Below are 20,273 nucleotides of genomic sequence, written 5' to 3'. Positions count from 1 at the left end.
ACATCCTCCCATGACCCTCTACCACTGTGCCAAATTTCACATGGATTGACCAAGTCAGTGAGGAGAAAGACGTGGAACAGACACACACACAGTGTTTTCGTCATCATATAGTAAGATATATATATATATGCACCAATTGTTATTTTAAACATCAGTATCGGCCCAGAATTTCACAATTTGGCTGATAGCTGCTACCGATGTTTTTTGTTTGTTTGTTTGTTTGTTTTTTGGTTGTTCTTATTCATCTTGTTTATGTTGTTATTTCTTCAAACAATTTGTGCCAGAGAAACAAAAAAATAACTTAACTGTTTTAAAATCATCCAATCCTTTATTACTCTGTCTTTGAATGAGCACAAATTCAATCATACAAATAAAAGCACCTTAAATATAACCTTACTGTCCTGTGGGGAACAATAGGATGTATCCTCTGATGCATCAATAGTGAGTTTACTGCGTTGACTAAACAACTAGGAATTGCAGAGGAAAGTTCCTTTGTGTGTGTTTTTTCTTTTTACTTGTTTGGACTGTGTACTCACCACTGAGCATCTAATAAAGCAGCTATAACATTAAATGGACAGCAGCCTCTCCCTAGCTTTATGAAAAGTGAAATACACTTAAATGTCTCCTCCTTATTAATCATATTTAAATTCATAGTACAGACAACAATAATACATGCAGCAAATAAAAAAATAATGACGGACCACTCTCCACTATTGTTTCGTTAAGGGCGCATGCATTGCTTATGCAGCACTCATCTGGTTCTCATACAGATTTTGTTCATTTCTCCTCCTATATGGCCATTTAAATTCTGATGGAGTGTTTGTTTCCTTTTGTATGTTTTTTTTTCCAACCATTGATAATTCACATGTGTTTTCAGATAGAGCAGACTGAAGAGGAGGGAAGGATTAGATAGATGCAGCTCACGTCTTGGATATAAACCTGAGATTTTGGGAGTATGTGTGATGGTTTATCAAGGGGGGGTTCACTAACTGCAGATTGTCCATGGTCAGCCATGTTTGCCCTGAGTTTAGGAGTTTTGAGTGCGGTATATACTTTCCAAATTACTGATTAACTCATTTCAGCCAATCCTTTAATGCCATAGGTGAATACTGATTGATTTCATTTAATGCTTTCAAACTGAAAAACTCCATCCAACATGGACGGACAAAGAAATGTTTGTTTGATTGCTATCAAACTCACTTCAGTCAATACAACAATTAGTGAATGCATCACCATTGTTAAAGCCCAACATTCACCCATCGTGGTTTCCCACACATTAACAACATCTGATGCCACATATTAATTTTCTAGTTTTGGAACTGGACCGTTCTTTAGGAGCACTATGAGAAAATGTATGCTGTAAGTTTATTCATAGCACCACACTCTCAGAGCACAGAGTGCAATGTGGGCACGGATGGAACAGCAGAACTCTAAGTGCAGTGAAAGTTAAACTTGACCGTTCATCATGCTGGGTCCAGGGGCGTAAACATAGACAGTGCAGGCAGTGCTGTTACATTGGGGCCTGTGGGTTGGGGGCCTTGCAAATGATTCGGATTGCCACCTTGAAACTACACCTGTGTTCAAAGAAAAACTCACATTAAATAAAAAAATGTGCCATTCACTAATTTTTTAAAGTCAGTAGCAATCTATAACAAAATGATATGCTTATTCTACATGAACTAGAAATTAAACTATTCAGTTAAATTAATGATTTCAAATGTATGCAGTGATGATTGTTTGTAACATGTATGTTGATGTTGCCTAAGGTCAAGTCTCTATTTGATCATGTGACAAGATTATATGATACAGTAGTTAGTTTAGGTGCCAAATCTGTCAAGGTCAAGGTCAAGGTCAAATTTATTTATATAGCACATTTAAAACAACCGAGGTTTGCCAAAGTGCTGTACAATTCTAGAAAGCACTAAAGTATTAAAATACAACTATAGAAATAGAAAAATACAGTATTAGAGCACACAGTACATAGAAATATTAAGAGTAACAATATAAAACAAAATAAAGTGCACAATAGGCACAAAATTCAATAAAAACAGTCCATACATCGGCAATGTTCGGCTCAACATGCGTCAAATGCTAACGAGAAAAGATGGGTCTTCAGCAACGACTTACATATCTCAAGAGTCTGGGCAGATCTAATATACAATGGTAAGCTGTTCCACAATTTTGGGGCAGCCACCACGACTGACGAGCTGCACACATCTGCAAGTCCAGCGAGTAGTCATGCCTTTCAAACATAAAAGTGGCAATAAGAAAAGACAAGAGAGAAACGAACAGAAGGAAAAAGTAGCAACGCTCCCTAAATTAGATTCATTTGGAATTTTATAAACAGTTGCCAGTGGCGTGTTTGTGCGCCTTATAACTACTAACTTGCATGCACAAGGGCCCATCGCAATAGCATGCACTGCGGCCCATGGTAACCACCTTACGCCACTGGCTGGGTCTGAGAGTTTGCATTCACTTGCCTTTGCAGCAGCTGCTACTCTCATCCATCAATCTGATCTGATCAGCTCTGATCAGATCGACTGATCACTTATTAACCCTGCGACTCAAACTCCACAAATAGTTGCTAAAAAGAGCTCATGAAGAGTTCAAACTGCGCTGTGGTCGTGAACACGCAAAAACATCAAAATTTAGAGAGGGTTGACAGAAAGATACAAAAGGACACACACACACACACACACGCACACACAAAGTAACTCGGTTTTGGGTTTACCTGAAAAATCCATCTATCTATGTTGTACTTTAAACTGACTTGATTGTAAGAGCCATCACCCTACACACCCATTTTTTATAAGCTGCAAGAGGAAATATTTCCCATCTCTATATCTAAGCCACACTAATTCTCAAAACTGTGCAAGCATCTGTAGGAAGATCAACTAGAATTCCTTTTTGCATTAATTAAACTGTTTGAACACAGTGTCTTTTGCAGGACACTGAGGACATAACTCATTGATCCCTAATGGGGTGAACCAGGGGACAACTGTAGTGAAGCCTAAACTGCAGACCTTGACTTTGGCTAGCCTGTCAGTGCTGTCAGTGCTTTAATAAGATGCCTAGCGACACAGTACGTCACAGGCAATGCCAGGACACCGGGGCCTTGTGCTAGCATTGCCCGGAACCACAGAGGAGTGTTTGGTGAGTGCTTCTCTGACCTTTCTGACAGAGCGAAGGGGGGGGGGGACTGGCATCTGCTTTAATAAGGCTGCCCACTCTTCATTCACCATGTCACCCCCCAACACCACTACTCCCCAAGCTATGGAATGGGCACTAGCTCTGGAGGAGAGGTGGCAGAGGTAACAGCTGGCTGCAGCCGTGGCCGCATGGCCATGGCATGACCACAGCTTTATTAGTGGCGTCCAGGACACCAGCTGATCCTCTCCCAGGGTCCCTGTCACACTGATGTCTTCATCACTAAGCTGAGCAGACAGGCCAGGCCTGCCAGCCAGTGGAGGTGACAACAAATCCAATTACCTCCCCTCCATGGTGCCCGGACCAGACTTGGGGGGGGGGCGACGACAGTGGAGGATGTTGCTAGGATAGAGGATGAGGGACAGGCAAGGCAGGACAGTAGGACAGAATTCTTAATAAATTAATAAATGACATTTCTATGAAGTGAAGTTTAACAAAATGACTCAAATTTGATCTGAAACCTAAAACTCTGTCAGGGCTTTTTTTAGGTATGGTTCAGAGAGAAAACTGTCCATATGAGAGGATGATTGTTTCATACGTAAGTGATTAAGGATATTCCACTGTCTCATTTCACAGCATCAACTTTACAGAAAAGCACGCAAAAATTTCATTCCATTCAGTAAATTCGGGCTACCGTTTCAGGGCTACTCCTTCTGAGTATTCGGAAAATCCATTGTGAGCTACGGCAATGAATGTGTCACATTCGGCAACACGGCTGGTGTGGGGAAAGGAGAGAAAAAGAAAGAAGTCTCTCTCAAACAAAATGTACAAATTTTGAGTTGGGGGAATTTAAAAAGTCATTCCCATGACCCTTTTAAAGGATATAGTACTGAAAAAAAAAAAAGTTCAGTAGTGTGGTACCAAACAAATGCATTACCATTTGAATATTCTGAAAGTCAGTGCTAAGACACTGTCAAATAAAAGCATCTTCCTCTTTAGGCCCAATCAGGTGAAGTTTGCTGGCCCACAGCGTAGACAGCGCAGTTTGACCGTGGCCTTGAACGTGCCCAAACTTTCTTCCCTCTCATCTAGGTCCTTTTTTATTTCAATACTGAGCAGGGGGTTGTGGAGGTTGGCAACACAAACCCAATGAGCTGACACAGGCCAAGTTTTCAAGTCTGGCTTTTAAACATTAAATGAATTAAATCTCCATAAACAAATTGGTTCCTACTGATGGTCTGGGACGAAACATGTTAAGTGCTGATCATCACAGGCCAGTATTGATCAGCAATCGGCATAGCTGTCCCCTTTGTGGATTAAGGTGAAGGAGAGGGGAAAGTTGTCTGGCAGAGGGGATGTAGGGAGGGCCTTGAATGGAGAGAAAAGCAAAAGGAGGCAATTCGCCAAAGCAGAACTCCTCAGCCGTTATGTTTTCCCTCACTCTGTCAGTCTCCTCTTTCCACCAGAACCCTGTACTGTGCTGAGGGATGCCTCACCTTATCATCCACAGAGCTTTAGTGTTGGAAGTTTTGCCTTCAATCGGTGACTTAGGTGCCCAACCGGGGAAGATCATTCACCACTTCCTCTCCAGACACCCCTCCATACAGGGATGGGATGATCGATCCACGAGTTGGATACTTGGAGGGTGTGCATATGCTGACAGAGTTGGAGGGGCTCTCACTTTTGAAGGTGGTTGAAGTCTTGCCAAGATATTTCATATTCATAGTTAAATATTCAGCGCGCATGGTGGACAGGGGCAATTTCTGCAGTCAGCCCGCCATTCAAAAGTGAAAGGGACGTGGCTTGTGGATGAAGGGAGCGAGAGAGATAGACACGCATGGGGCTTCATGGTAGTCAGATGAGAGGCTGCCAGCTGCTGATGGGTGACTGTTTGAGCGTGGCGCCTCAGGACATGCCTGTTGAAAGGCGATGCGATCCGATACCCCCACTTATGCGGAGCTTATATACATATGCCCCCTTATGCAGAAGAGGTCCATATCAATTGCAGAACTTCCAGTGTTTTGGTCATTATGCCAAGTTGTTTGAGCGAGCATCTTGCATGTCTGAATGGGGAATGTGCACTTACTGGGCTATGACCACTGAGAAAAGCCTCTTCTGCATAAAATCACCTTGTGTCTCCTTAAAAAAATGTCGAATCACACTGTGTGGTGTGTGTCTGCAAAGCTGCTAAGTGAATAAAGTTTTGATAGAGCAACTTAGTTTCACCATTGAAACTGTACATTTATGTTAGCTGGGCTCACTCTGTGGATGACAGAGAAATAATAATACTATGCAGTATTATACAGACAGACAATGGGCCTCATTCACTAATATGTGCATTGAAATGCTTGTACTCAGTGCATAAAATAAGTCATGACACATGTGCACTGGTTGATTTTGTTCTAAGCACCGTGCAGTGAATCAGAATCATTCTAAATTGAAAGGCGCATGCCTGCTATCTGCAATCAGCATACTGCCACACCCCTATTTCTCTATATAAGGAAATACATTTGCCCAGAGCTGTATCAAGGAGAAAGCAATGACGGTGTGTCTGTGCACATATTAACCCTTTGATTTCTGCAATAGAAATGATCCGTGAGGGCCTACATTGGTAATTTTGCTTATTGTGATGTCATTTCAAAGTATCTTCAAATGCTTCATAACTCTAAGTTCTGTGCAACCTGAGCTAAAAAGATATGTAGGTCAATAAACCATAGTAATTGATCAAAGTTGTCAATGTTTTTAATCAGGGTGGAAAGATAAGAACAATATTTTTAACACCCCATTATTCTAACTCTGTACATTATTTAGTTCTTTGAGATGTGCTACTTTTTATGAGCAAATGAAAAGAAGGGCCTCATTCCTCTTGCGCCATGGTTTCTATGGTGCAAAACTGTGTGAAAACACATTGTTGTTTAGCACACACAGCATTGCGTCATGACACCATTAGGAGAGTACAACATGATGACAAGGAGGACAGAACCCTTAGCTATTATGGTTATTAGTTTAGATCGAAATATCAAGCTTCATGCACGATCTCCAGTTGCTATAGTGGGAAATTCCAGCGTAATTAGGGCGGAATACTGCATTTGCACGGCATGTAAGGTAAGGTAATATGAGGTCATGACATAATGGCGGGGAAGACAGAAGCCCTAGCTTTGTGTTGCACAACAGTTTGTATGATATCCTACAAATCTGCACCCAACCAATAATGTTATGTCCTTAACATACAGTTACTCAAGTAACATAAAGTTACTGAGATTAGGTTTAGGAAAAGAAATATGGTGAGGTCTTACCTCAAAATGACTCTAAGTTCACTCAAAGTTCACACGGATCCAAACACATGACTCCAGGGGAAAGTCCTGGGCGAAAGTCTGTTTTTTGTGACCAGTCCACCACCCCAACCTGGCTCCGTACAAGCGCTTGGGACTACCTCCTTGTTTACTGCTGTCAGTGCATTGGTCACATGATCGCAGCCTTTCAAAAAACATGGGATACATACGAATTTGGGTGCATTGCCTTTCATAGGAAAACCATACGAAACTTTGTGAGAACAGCCTGAACTGGCTTAAGCTGTTTACTTTGATATGAGATTTTTATCAGTCTTTTCATGTCAGCATCAGGAAGAAGGCAATTATGTTCCTAAATGTTGAACTATTAATCTTTACTGTATGATTGAAACCCACAAAACTGTATTTTGAAATCTATTTGAGATGAAGTGCATTACAGGGAAATAAATGACACATAAAACATCAATACTTAGTTTAATGTAATGGTGGGCGCAGCTTTAGGTTTATAATTGAACCTGGTTGTGTGGATCAGTTTCAGTGAATTGCTAAACAAGGAGCTACAGAATTTAAATATGTAACTTTGAAGCTACTTGAGGGGGAAATTGAGGGACAATCACATTTCAAGAGGCTTCCAATCAACACTTGTTAACACTATGTGCTAAGTGTGGCTATGTTAAAGTTGTGTTACAGTTTGACTGTGACAATATGAACACTTTAAAAAGAGTGCAGTGTTTGCTTGTTCCCACCTACTCCCCTGACTGTCAGTTTCCCATCACCTCCACTCACTGAGAGGATAAAAAACACATCCCTTCTTCCTGTGATAGTGCAGGTCACACCTCTTGGTTTGGAAGAGTGGGAGTGATTTAAAATGACAAGGAGACATGTCGAGTGTTATTCATCAAAGAGCTCCACCTCGCTCCATATCAGAACCAGCCGGTCCATAGGGGGAACCGGGGCGGGAAGTGAATCCGCTCCCCTCCGGCCCCAATCCAGACCCCGAAATGCTGATCCCCCCCCTCTGCTCCCCTGACTACACGTCCAAGTGATTACTCTACACCCCCAACCCCTCACTCACACACAAACACTCACACAGGCACACACACGCTCAGAGGGGCTAATTAAGGCTTTAATATGCAAATGAGAGCCGCAGTAAATTACACAGCTGGCAAATATGCCTGTTTTTGCCTGAAAATACATCAGGAGTGCAGCGAGGAGTGTGTTGCTGCTGTTGTTGTTGTGTTTGCAGAGAGACAGGGGATTGCCCCCCACCCTCCAACCCCATCAACTCCCCCTAAGCAACTCAAGCCCCCCCCACCCCTCATCTGTTGGAGTGACTTTTAGTGAGGGACACAACAGGAGTTATGTGGCTTTGAAAATTCCGGTTCTGTAATGTGATAATATGAAGCTCGTATCAACTAGTCTGTGCTTTCCAGCTTTGATTTGACAGCAGTCTCTCTGAAAACAGTCTGGGAAACCTGATGGGACAATTTTCTTGACACATTTTATTTGCATATTCAGTGGTTTAAATATGGTTTTCAAAACTGTTTTCTTTGTTTGGGAAACTCTACAGTCTGATTCTCTTGATTGTGGTTAGGTGGATGGGTCACAGATTTGTAATTAAATTTACTGAAATTAAGTGTTAGTTCACCAATAACACCAATAACAAAAAAGTGTTATCTATCCATGCAGATAGCTTCAGTTTTATGCATCCAAGGTTTGAGATATATGACTGAAGTTTCTGCCCCAATACAATGGTAAGAAAATCACATTTTCTTGGTGAGGCTTCAACCAGTGAAAAATTGCTCTTAAAAAATTAACAGCAGTTTATTTTTTTCAGAAACATCATCCTGGTTACTCTGAAAACTGTTGACAGGGAGGTCTGTGGATTATCCAGAGTGATCAGGGCCATAGCTGCTACTGGGGACACATAGGAAATCTGTATTTTTACTGGAACACTTATGGTTTAACAAATTTGGAGGTAACACTGAATGACAAACCTGATAAAACATGCAACAGCCCAAACGCTCCAGACCTAAAGGATCCTGTAAAATTATAAATTTGTTCAGGAATTTGCAAGTACAATAACTAAAGCCCAGTATACACTGTGTGATTTTGAGCTGTTCCGGAGGAAAGATGACCAACGTGAAGGAAACGTGGCGATATCTTTGATCATGGCACTATGTTCACATGATATTAGAGAAAATTGTTTTATTGTGTTAGTTTGACTAAACCCAGACTTTTAAAGTACATGTAAACATGTTAGTACGATTTAAATTGTACTTAATAGAATTTCTCAAAGTCGGACTACCATACCCAGGTAATGCTACTGGGAGTCAAATTACTCCTGCATGTACTCAATGAGACCCAAACTAGCCGAGGCGCCCTGCGCATGCTCCACAGTTTCCACCCCGAGCTTTGACCCAGAAGTCAAATACCATGAAATGTATGACAGAAGAAAAGAAGAAAAAGTAAAGTGTACAGCACGTATGAAATATACAAAGCTGTAAAGTTATCAACGATGGTACCAGTTTGCTGCTAGCTAACTTGTTTTTGATTATTTGGTCTGTGACGTTATAGGTCAACTGGAAAAAGATCCAATAGTAACAAGCTGAAACGAGGCATATCGCCACCTATTGTAGCAGACATCTTGTAGTCAATAAATCAATCCCCTGTCTCTGCTTGTATACAGACACCGTCTGTCAATTGTTCTAAATTAATGCACTGGCTTGTATCACCATGTATCTAAGTATAGTAACCAAAGCAACAGGAACATAGTAAAAGCCTTGTTTCCCATTTATTTCCCACACTGAATTGTGTCCTTCAGTGTCTCACACTCTGAACACCACAGGATGATCCTCTGAACTCACTGATATTTGTATCACATTAGCTCACATCCCATTGGCTGTTCAACTTGCTAATTTGGGCTGCAGCTGACAGTAACGTTACACATGGCTGTTTGTGAAAATTTCGATATTGATTTGGTGACAATGACATGGCTGGATAACTAGCTAGTCTTATCAAACATAAGGCCAAATCATCGCAAGCTGTTTTTGTGATTGTTGCAAGCTGAGATGCCTGTTTTCACCGCAGCTTTTCTAAAATAAATGTGAATGCATGTTGCAATATTTTAGGTGTGTTTTCTATCACGCAAAAATAAATAAAAAGTTTTTATTCATTTTTTTAAATTACAGTTACAAAGGATGCTAATGGTATGATGCATTTTCAGAATCAGCATTGGCAAAAAATAAAACAAAAAATGACCAAAATAGTTTTTGTTACATCAGAAAAATTTAGTAGGTGACAGCGGGGTCGACAGGAATGAAACAGGCTTTCCTGTTTGTAAAGATGTCGATCTACAGGAAGAATAGGCTCGATTACAGATGAGGCAGACACGGCAGTAGAGTTAGCATCAGATTAGAGAAAGACCACTGTGTGCCCCGAAGCGTCACCATCAGGTGAGGGAGAGCCTGGTGGCCTCCAACAGCTTGACAACAGTTGTGACACTACATAGTTTGTAAAAAGCTCCAACATTCACTCAGTTCAATAATATAATCTATGTCCAGTGTTCTAAAGTGGTCAGTTATTTTAGCTGTGCGTTTGAAATGATAATTGTCCCCACTATAAAAGATGGTAAAATTTGCCTGTTCTGTGCTGCAGGAAAGGGCCCACTCAGGGTTAGCTGTGGGGGTCTCGCGTGTTTGGATTATGGTGCCACTCACACCAGCACCAAACTGGCTCAAATCCCATAATAATAACTTAATTTGTATAGCTTTATAATAAATTTATTTGTATAGCATTTATCTAAACAAGGTTACCAAGTGTTTCACAAAGTGCATGGTAGTAAGACAACAGTAACATTACAGTAATTAAAAAAAAAAAAAAATGTTAAAAGCTAATAAAAACAGTGCGTACAGAGGCAAAGACAGAACAAAAGAAAGTAAAACACAAAAGTTACAAATCACAAAAGTTCAAATCAGGCATTAAAATGGAGAGTTTTCCTGTAAAATATGTTTTAGGCAATGATTTAATTTCAACTGAGAATCAAAAGTGATGTCTAAATTTCTTGCTGTAGATTTTAGTTGCCAGAGGACCAATAAACAGTTATAATTTGCTTGCTAGGTGAGCAGGGCCAAAGATTATTACTTCTGTCTTAACGTTATCAATGTGACACTAACAATTATCTTCTGTCCCCAGTGCAGCAGTAGTCCCATGATAAAAAGAGCGTGGGGGGCAGGGAGGGGCTGAGCAGATCAATATGTTGCATGCAGCTCTTCAGTGAAAAGAAATTTTACCTGTTTTCAAATTTCCGGTAAAGTTGTGGCGATTGGACAAAATTGCAAGGACACATGGAATTCACAGGAGTGGGCTGAGTTAATTGTTGCAATCGTAACATCGGGAAATTCTGGAGGGACTGCATTATATTTATTGTTTGGTTGGTCCTATTTACTGGAGTAGTAAACATCATTATGGGATGGCAATGACTGTTCCAGGTTTTAGTCAAACCCTTGGGTGTTTACCAAGGTATCTGACTTTGGCAAGTGGTCTCACTCTCAGCCAGGTCTCAATCGTAAGTATTTGAAAACTGCTACTTGGTCAGTGACTTCTGGCATCAGACACAGATGAAAAAAAAAAGGTCCTTTCATGTTGGCATACCATGTGGCCGGTCGCTGTTATTATCTAATGATGTCTGGCGGCATCAGGGGGAAATGCAGTGGGACAACAACAAAAGTTAGGGCAGCGGAAGTCCGAGTAGGGTGGGTGGGAGTGGTGGTGAATGGACCTAACAACCACTGACTTTTACCCAGGAGGCCAGTGTTCGCTTCCAGATTGTAAGATTTTAAAAACAAACCCTGTTCTTTTTTGCTAAACCCAACCATGTGCTTTTGTTGCCTAAACCCAACCACATGCGTGTTTTGTTGAAGGAAAAAAACGTAAATTTGTGGTGTTGTACTGTAGGTACTATATTGTACTGCACTGACTGTATGCAAACTGTACATTTCCTGTGAAAACTAAAGGGTATTTTGAAATACAGGCCGAAGTTGACACGGCATCCCAGAATGTCAACAACTCAGGGTACCTTGAATGTGTCGACATGGAAAGTCCATGACCAAATGTTGATATGTGACGAGGTCAGAGTGAGAATGTGTCACCATGGTATAAACAGAATGATGTCCTTTGTCTTTTATCTAGAATGAATGGACTCCATGGACATAACTGTCTGATGGGGTCCATCCGTATATTCCTGATAATGGACACCTCACTGGGCTTTATCCCTTACTCAGCATCATCTGGCCCTTAGTCATACATTTTGGCCACAGTTTGATCCGAGGTTGGGAGCCTCAGAGATACTGTTGTCTAAAGTGTTTTTAATTAATACAAGAGCACATACTCTAAATTAAGATTAAATACTGGAGGTGCTGATTCCGTGAAAACTCTTAACATCGTATAGAGACACAGAGATTCTCCATTAAAGGCTGCATTTCTGTTGTTAGGTCATGAGAAATGAGATGTTCTCAAGTGATTCACTTGGTTAAATAGTGGTTAAAAACATCCTTTCCTTTATGCTCTCTGAGCTATGTGAGCTGTATTTTGTGGTGTGGTTCCAGTAGGTGATTGACTGATCTGGTAACAGTGTGAACCCTGCCCCCCCCCTTGCTCGGAGCTGTTCTCCACTGCCCTCTGAGGCGCTGCTGGGAGGTTTGTTCTGCCTGGTTGCTGTTGTCTGCCTACGTACTCTGTTCCCCAGAGCACCAGTGTCATCATGATGCAACTGAAACCTGAGTGCCGACTACATGCATGGTCAGGTCGTCCTGTCACCTAACCACCCTACTGGGACTGACCGTGACAGGAAGGGTGCCCGAAAACATACCCAGAGACCTCTTTGTTTCACGCTGTTCCTAAAATAAGACTCCACACTCCTTCAAATGGTGCCCTCTGCGCAGTACATTTCCCACAGCAGTGTGTCTCCATGGACCCATACAAACACATGTATCTGTTCTCAGATGTCACTCCCATACCTCTCACATTCACAGAAATGTAATTTAAATCCAGTAAACTAAACTGAAGCGTGAACAGTCAAGGTTGTTGGAGGAAATAAAGACTAACCACAGCAGACCTGTTCAACATATATTAGACATTAACAGCAATCTGATATCCATAGGAATACTCATTATGGCTGCATATTTCAAGTATGGAAAACTACTGAAGAGTAAACATCACAATGTTTCAAGAGAGTGGCATTCATTTTGGTCTGGCTCAATCAAAGAAAGGGTCACTGTATTTCACCCATAATCTTGCTATATTTCTAACTGTCATAACTTGTATCCAATAGTTTCTCACTGGAGGTCACTCATAGTTCAACAAGGCTAAGAGTTTACAGCCAAGCTAGCAGCTCTGTGAGGCTGTATTTAGCCGCTGCTTGAGCTTAATACTAACTTCCGCATGGTAACATACTCACAATGGCAATGTAAACATATTATTTATGAGGCAAATGGTTTGCATTTAAACCTCACAACTATTATGACACAAATCCATAATTACAGTTGTATACGTGCATTGCTTGTGTTTCTTGGCAGTGGCCTGGCACAGATTCGCTATGGCAAACTCTTATTGCACTGACAAAAATCAATCACTTTCACAAAGCTGGATTACCATATTGAACAACCTCTCTGGGGCCCCAAGGCCCTACGTCCACTCTGTGGCAATCACAGCAAAGTGTATATTTTTAATATGAAAGGTGTCATATACACTCAGTAGCCACTTTATTAGGTGGCCTTCAGCAGTACAATCTGATGCAAGCTTGTACATAAAAAGCATCAGAAAAGTCTGTTTTTATGATGTTCATGTTTCTATTCTTTACAGTCATAGAGCCCGTTCTCATTCCAAGCTCATCAAATACCATCGCTTTGTCAGTGATTTTGGCGACAGACAAAAATGCAAAAAGACCAGTTTATAACACCAACAGATGGCGTCAGTTTAAAACTCCACCAGTGACAAGGTAATACAATGAGCTAGAAAGTCCCTATAGGGTTGGTGGGAGGGGAGGTGGAGGGGTCCAACAAACCCTGTACTTTGAGCGAAACCATGATTTTATTTTTCTAAACCTAACCACGTGCTTTTGTTGTAGAAGGAAATAAATGTAAAAATGAGCTGCTTTACCAGTGTTGTAAGTTTAAAAGACTGTATACATCTAACGAACAAATGTATCTTGAAAAGACACAATGCATGTAACAAGTGTCAATTGACACACTATCCCGCAACTTCAACAACAGGCGCAGGAGGATACCGAGGGTGTGATATGTAAACCTGAAAGTTCACTGACCAAGCGACGATATCTGACGAGCTGGGATGAGAAAGCATTGGCTTTACAGGTGTTCTAAGCCATTCATTACATTAACCGTTTATTAGCCTACATTAACAATTGTAACAATATTTCTACAAATAACATCGAAGCAACCTCTGGGGCTGCAAAATCAAGCCAACACAGAAGTGCCAAAAACTGCAGTTCTTGGATAGCCAGCTGACACTGGCTCCAGAGATGAGTCACAGACAACTGTATGGGAGGTGATTTTTAAAAAAATTTTTTTTTAACTTACTCATTTACATTTGACTTTAAGTTACGCATTATTAAGGGTGGGCGTAGACTGTCTGCTGATAGTGTCCTCTCCTTCAGTTCCACCCCCTTGCTCCACCACGGCTCCACCCTCTCACCCAAACATGGTCACTTGTGGTTGCAAAATGCCAAGATGCTGACGGGTGAAATGCTGAACTCGAGGCTTCAAAACAGCTGTCCACAAACCAATGTACTGTCTGATCAAGCTGTTTACCCATCAGAATCACACCTGCCACCAAAGTGACTGTTAACAGACACTGATTGCACAATGAATGGAAACATACAGAAAAATGTACATGATGGCCTGCTGTAACATGTGGACCTACACAAAGTAAAAAGCTAGTGTGCAAGAATGTTTTATTCCTATAGGTTTTAGGTGTACCAGATATAGTGGCCTGCGTGGATGTAAATGCTTTATTTAACAAAACAGAAGTAAAGTTGGTAAAAATACCTTTAACCTTTAAGCATTAAATACCTTGTTGTCCTTTTGGCTTCCTGTCAAAGAATAACAACTGCTCCTGTCGCCCCTCTCCACTGGACCACTGAAACAAACCACTGAACCTCCTTCCTGTTGCCTCTCCTTCCACACACACACCAACAAACACACTCCATGCTGCTGTAATTATCACTCAGTGAGACAGGCTCTAACAGCTACACCTTGCTGGGTCGACATTCAGAAGAGGACACTCTCCAGCATTATCACTGAGCTCCTCTGCTGGAGAACAGCTGACAGGACGCCACGTTGGCTAAATCCAAAGCCAAATATTTAAGCGTCAAACAGGTAAACAGGCTGCTGAGGCTCCCTAGTCCTCGACCCATGATTATGAGAGGGGGAAGTTTAGTGCATTAGCTGGGTTGACAGAGTCCCCTGATAAGGATGTATAAACAACTCCACCTTGTAAAGGCTACAGAGAGAAGTTGCCCCTCAGAAAAGATTGCTTTCCACTAGGGCCAGGGTGCATGAATATTTTAGATGGGTAAATAATTAATAATTAACAGCAAACAGGCCAGTGATCAAATGGAGCAGCGTGGCAACAGACATGAAAAATCAGACTCTTGTAAACAAAGACAAGAGGACCCAGATTTCCTCCCCTCTTGCCACCTTCTTTTCTCGCTTTTTAAATATGCGCATCTTCAATCACCCCCCACATCGCCGTAAAGCCACACACATACAAAAGGCACATGTAGGAACACACAAACTCCATATGAGCGACTCTGTCAAACACACACAAAGTGCTGCCATAACCCCTTCGTCACTCAGTCACATTCATACCCACACTTATTTTCCATCACAAGAATGAAATTTTCACATATTCCTTGGCGACCCAGGGAATGTGACTGAGCGAGAACACTTGATCTGGCCACCCGCTGTTTTCTGATGGAAAGATTTGCTTTTTAATACAATCGTCACTCCTCCCACCTGGATATGCCACGCCAAGACAAATCCCAGCTGTGTGACTCCAAAACCTGACAGAGCTTAAAAATTCCCTTATTACCATTCCCTTAAAATATCCAGCCACACTAACTCCCAACAATGGTGGAAATGCTAATCACGTCTCTCGGCGGCTTAGAGGAGCGTGAAAACAGAGCCGCCAATATGGAGGCTTTGGTGCATGTGCAAAAAGTGAGGAAGGAGACGAAGAAGTCCCAGCTTTAATGACACACATTCACAGAAGCGTCATGGCTCTTAAAAGCTGCTTCTCCAAAATCTGGCGCATCTTGCCGCTTGACTTTAGCCAGAGGAGACATTTCATAAAAATCAGACTTAATCGTGTAAACAACACGCAGACAAACAGAAAACCACTGCAAACAAAAATAAAACAACTTTGGAAGCTGTGCACGGATCGCCTTCAGAGTTAATTTTAAAGTAAGCATTCCGTTCCTTGGAGATTTTAATTAATGCTTTAATATGCAAATAAGTTAGCAGAGATAAAATCATGACAAACAGATGGCAAGTGTGGGTAATTATTTTGTGAATCCAGCAGGGGCATGTATTAAAGTTATGGCATCGTTTTCCTCAGGCCTCTGCAGCCATGGATGGTAGACGAAAAAAAAAAACAAAACAAAAAAAAAAAAAAAAACAAGTATCACTGATGAGACACAAATGACTTACTTGTGTCTCCAAATGACAAATGCGACCAGAGTGAGTCTGAATATATCACAAAAGACATGACGTTAAAGATGAGTCTTCCTCAGTCACTACTACCCCGTCTTTCTAAATTAGGAAGGGAATTTTAAATGAAAGCACCAATAATCATTTAATGCCTACAGAGCCAAAACACAAAGTGTATCCTTTTTACTATCAGGCTGCATCACCAGTAGTCTGGACTGTTTACACCAGGCGGGGGTCAATATACAGCCTTGTAGCAACACAAATCACAGTTCATAACACCGGGTAATATTTTTATGCCTCAAATAATCCTGTTGACAGAACAATCAAACCACAAGGTCTAATTAGCCCAGTATCTGTTCTGGAGTTTTCAGTCTTATCACATGCAGCAGATGGAGATGTCATGGATGTCATGGATGTTCAAATTTCAGTTTTCTGAGACCTTCAGTGACACCTACCCATGCTAGTAAAAAGTTAAGATAATTTACATTAAATTTTGTGTCATGGATGGACTGGGGTTTACAGTGAGGGTACTTGTGCTGTGTTGGGTGTAATATGTTACTGTAATCACCTTAAATTTGTCTGTATAACACAGTCATGTAGAACATTACTGTTCCTAAATGTAGTAATAACATTATAATTACTAATTAAACAATTGTCGTTATTTGCTATATAATTATAATATGGACATGGGCAGTCCTTGCAGACTTCGAGGAGGAGGAACAGGTCATTTGACAAATGAGACTCCTCCTCATGAGGTATAACTGCTGCTTTAGTGATAAACATGTAATAACTAGTAATAACTATAAACATGACAATAACTAGTTGACTAGTTAACGCCATGGTTTGGAGAGCAAGCGACTCAAGTGAGCTTGTTTGAGGGCCCATTAAATGCAGTTCATATGACATTTAAAGGTTTTTTGTTTTATTTTTCTAAATAAGTCTTAGTCTTAGTTTAAGACTATTGATATATTATTTTGAGGCAAATAATATTTGTACTAAGCAGTGTTAGGACAGCCAGCCTCTTTAACATTGTTCTCTATATTGATATAGTTTGAGACAGTTACAGATGACTGCAGTGGCATCTTGATAATCCTGATCCATGTTTTGTGCTGATTTGTGGGCGTATGGATGGTTTAACATTATATTGTTAACTGGCAATTATGTGACAAAGTGGGCAATGTTGCAGAGTGTTGCAAAAGTACAAATACGAGTGGTGTACTAAATAACTTTCTGCAGGGAGTAAATAAGGTCTGGGTAAAGCAAAATTAAACGTGTATTGAATTTGTTACAGAAAAATATGTCATTAAGCATCCAGTCAAATTTGAATGAGTAAAAAATCACCAAGTACATATTCTCTGCTCTGAGATGCTGGAGGCGTGTCCACTGAGGGAGCTGAAACAAAGATTGAGCCACTGTGAAATGACAGACATTCTTTAGGAGCTAAGCCAGTAGCACACTAACATAAACACACCCCTAACCAAAGAATGAGCCACTGCGCAACAACAGACTCTTGTTATCAGCTAAATCAGTATCACAAAGCACACAACCCCCCCAAGAGATCAAGCAGCTGTGAAATGACAGACACTCGTTGGGAGCTAAGCCTGTAGCACAGTAAAATACATGCACCACTGTATAAAGGCTAAAATTGTCTCTGAACATGCCAAATTTGAACAACCACTTACAATCCAGTGAAAAAGCACATACTAGAGCATTCAGATCTTATGCTACAATGACAGCTGCTGCACCTACCTGCTCCTGTGGGAGGATGTGGTCAACATCCAAGCTAGTCAGCGAATGGTTGATCCTCAGGGCCAGACTCAAGGCCATCAGGCCTCCAACCTTCACGTCATTCTGACGCAGGTCCAGCTGCTGAATCTGATGACTCTCTGCAAGAAACTCTGCCAACGCCACAGCTCCTTCACCAAAAGACAAGGTTGAAAAGTTAAAGAGGGCTAGCTGAGTAGCATGCCCAGGTCACAAGGGTAGACTGATATTGAAAACCTCTCTTGACTTGCTAACCTAAATAACCTACTTTGTCTAGACTGCAGTTTTTAGGTTTGGTATTGTCAAAGTATTACACCTTTCCGGTTGTGAATTGTGGCAGCAGTCTCAGTGTTTTATTTTTATGCATGTGACTTTTATTGTTTGCTGTCTTCTTGCTGTGACACTGGTGTGCTTTGGCTGCGCCTGCACTACAATGAATGACTGAGTACTAGACACACCCCCTCCACCACTCATTGACTGTGCAAGACTGAAGAGAGGTAGCGGCTAGACATAATTGTTTTAATGAGTGACAGGTTTGACCAGTGGGAGAATACGGGGAACAATTTCATAAATGCAAATGCCAAGCAGCAGATGGGGGACAACACGACAGTGAGTAGTCACAGAGAGAACATGGGAGGCTTGAGCGGACCGAGATGAGCAGCTAGCCATAGAGTTGAGTTCAACGTGCAATACAGACAAGTGAAGGAAAGTAAATTACCTATAAGTGCACGTACATGTGAGATTCTCCTGTTGTTTGTGACAGTGACTGAGGATGCTCTATGCTCGCCTTGATAGCGCTACCGGTGCGAGGAGGGCCTGAGAGACTGAGAGGAGCAGTTAGTCATGGAGGATAGGCTTGACGGACAGAAGGCTTGGACACGGAGCCACCTATCATTGTAGTCGAAGTAAGAGAAGGCGATTCAGCAACAGCAAGTCATGGCCACGTTCACAAGGATCCTTCTCCTCACAACTCCGCTACAGTGACTCCCTGCTTGCCAGCAGCAAAACAAGGACTTAACGCCCCTGGCTGAGAGGTACATTGGACTGGCGGTAATCCGGCTGTTATATATACTTTAATTACTGTTTATATCTTGTTTTAGTCCTCATTTGTGATTGTATGATTATTTAAAGTTAATTAAAATTGAGATTTTATTGCACAGGTGGTGTCCTCCATTTCTAACAGTGGAGAGTTGTTGGTAATAATTAAAAAACTTAATCCAGTGGGACACCACTGTTTTCTTGGCGTTGTACAGCAGGACTACCATCCCCACCGATAGGAAATGGATCCGGCACAGGCTAATAGCAGTACAGCTAGTACCACTCAGCTTGCTATGCCATGGTTTATGGGGGCTGCATGGGTTTTCGATATCTGATGGGGAAAAACAAGATTTGGAGAATGGAGGGCTCGGGTGGACACTGCAGCAACAGGCTGATTTTGTGTTGGGTGCTTTAGAAGGAGACACCAAGCGAGAACTGCAGTTGGTAGAATCTGGAAAAAAAGTATTGGTTCTGCTACAGGGACTGTATACTAAACCAGAACTAAAGTGCAGCTGAGAGCCAGTTTTTTTAATTGCAGGCAGCAGGCAGATGAAAGAGTGAGTGTTTTCATATTGAGGCTGTGAAACTCTTTTTCAGATGGCGAGCGCGAGATGGAACTGAAGAGGGGAATGAACTACTGCTGGATCAGTTGATAGTGGGTTCACAAACTGGGCCCATCAAGCAAGAGCTGAGCCAACAGATATGGCGGGATGACCACATGACCTTCAAGTCTGCCTATAAGGAGGCTCAGGCCTTAGAACAACAGCTGCAAGAAGGAGAAGAGTCCATCCTGGGCAGATATGTTGCTCCAACCCTGTGACACACAGCCTCTGATCTGGAGCAACTTAAAAGCCAGATCCAAGTAGAGCTGCAACAGGGAGAGACAAAGGGACAGATGGAAGGCCCTTTCAGCCAGCTTGATGGAGGAGGTAAAGGCCCTCCTTGCGGCCCGAGAGCCACCAACCCCCCATGCTCATACCTTAGACGGCCAGGTAGCCCCAACATGAGCCCCTCAAGAGAGACAGCAACAGGTAATAGTGCCAGCGTACCAGTTGGATGCACAGGGCAGACCCATCTGCCGGAGCTGTGGCAAAGCTGGGCATGTCCAATGCCAGTGCCCCCACAGACCATCTGGGCGTAGGAAATTTTAGCGCCCCCATGACTGAGGGCCTAGTGGTGGGGGTAGTCACCCAAGATAAAGAGCCCACACTTGAACCAAAGTGTCCTGATGTTTGTTTTGGAGATGAATGGGAAAAGTGTACCATTTGTACTTGACACTGAGTCACAAGTTACCTTATTGAGTCTGAGC

At 41.9% G+C, this 20,273-nt stretch overlaps 1 protein-coding gene across 4 annotated transcripts in view; it reads right to left on the bottom strand.

Moving 5' to 3' along the window:
* Nucleotides 1-20,273, bottom strand: part of si:dkey-288a3.2 (protein phosphatase 1 regulatory subunit 37) — a 119,060-nt gene that overhangs the window by 34,299 nt on the left and 64,488 nt on the right. For all 4 annotated transcript variants that reach the window (XM_050061977.1, XM_050061976.1, XM_050061978.1 and 1 more), the window contains exon 12: nt 17,912-18,078. In XM_050061977.1, the coding sequence (XP_049917934.1) occupies nt 17,912-18,078 (167 nt within the window). The remainder of the gene's footprint in view (nt 1-17,911; nt 18,079-20,273) is intronic.

The sequence above is a fragment of the Epinephelus moara genome, chromosome 14 (assembly GCF_006386435.1).
Source record: "Epinephelus moara isolate mb chromosome 14, YSFRI_EMoa_1.0, whole genome shotgun sequence".
Taxonomy (NCBI): domain Eukaryota; kingdom Metazoa; phylum Chordata; class Actinopteri; order Perciformes; family Serranidae; genus Epinephelus; species Epinephelus moara.
The sequence above is the reverse complement of the archived record's forward strand: the minus strand, read 5'-3'. Positions and strand labels throughout refer to the sequence as shown.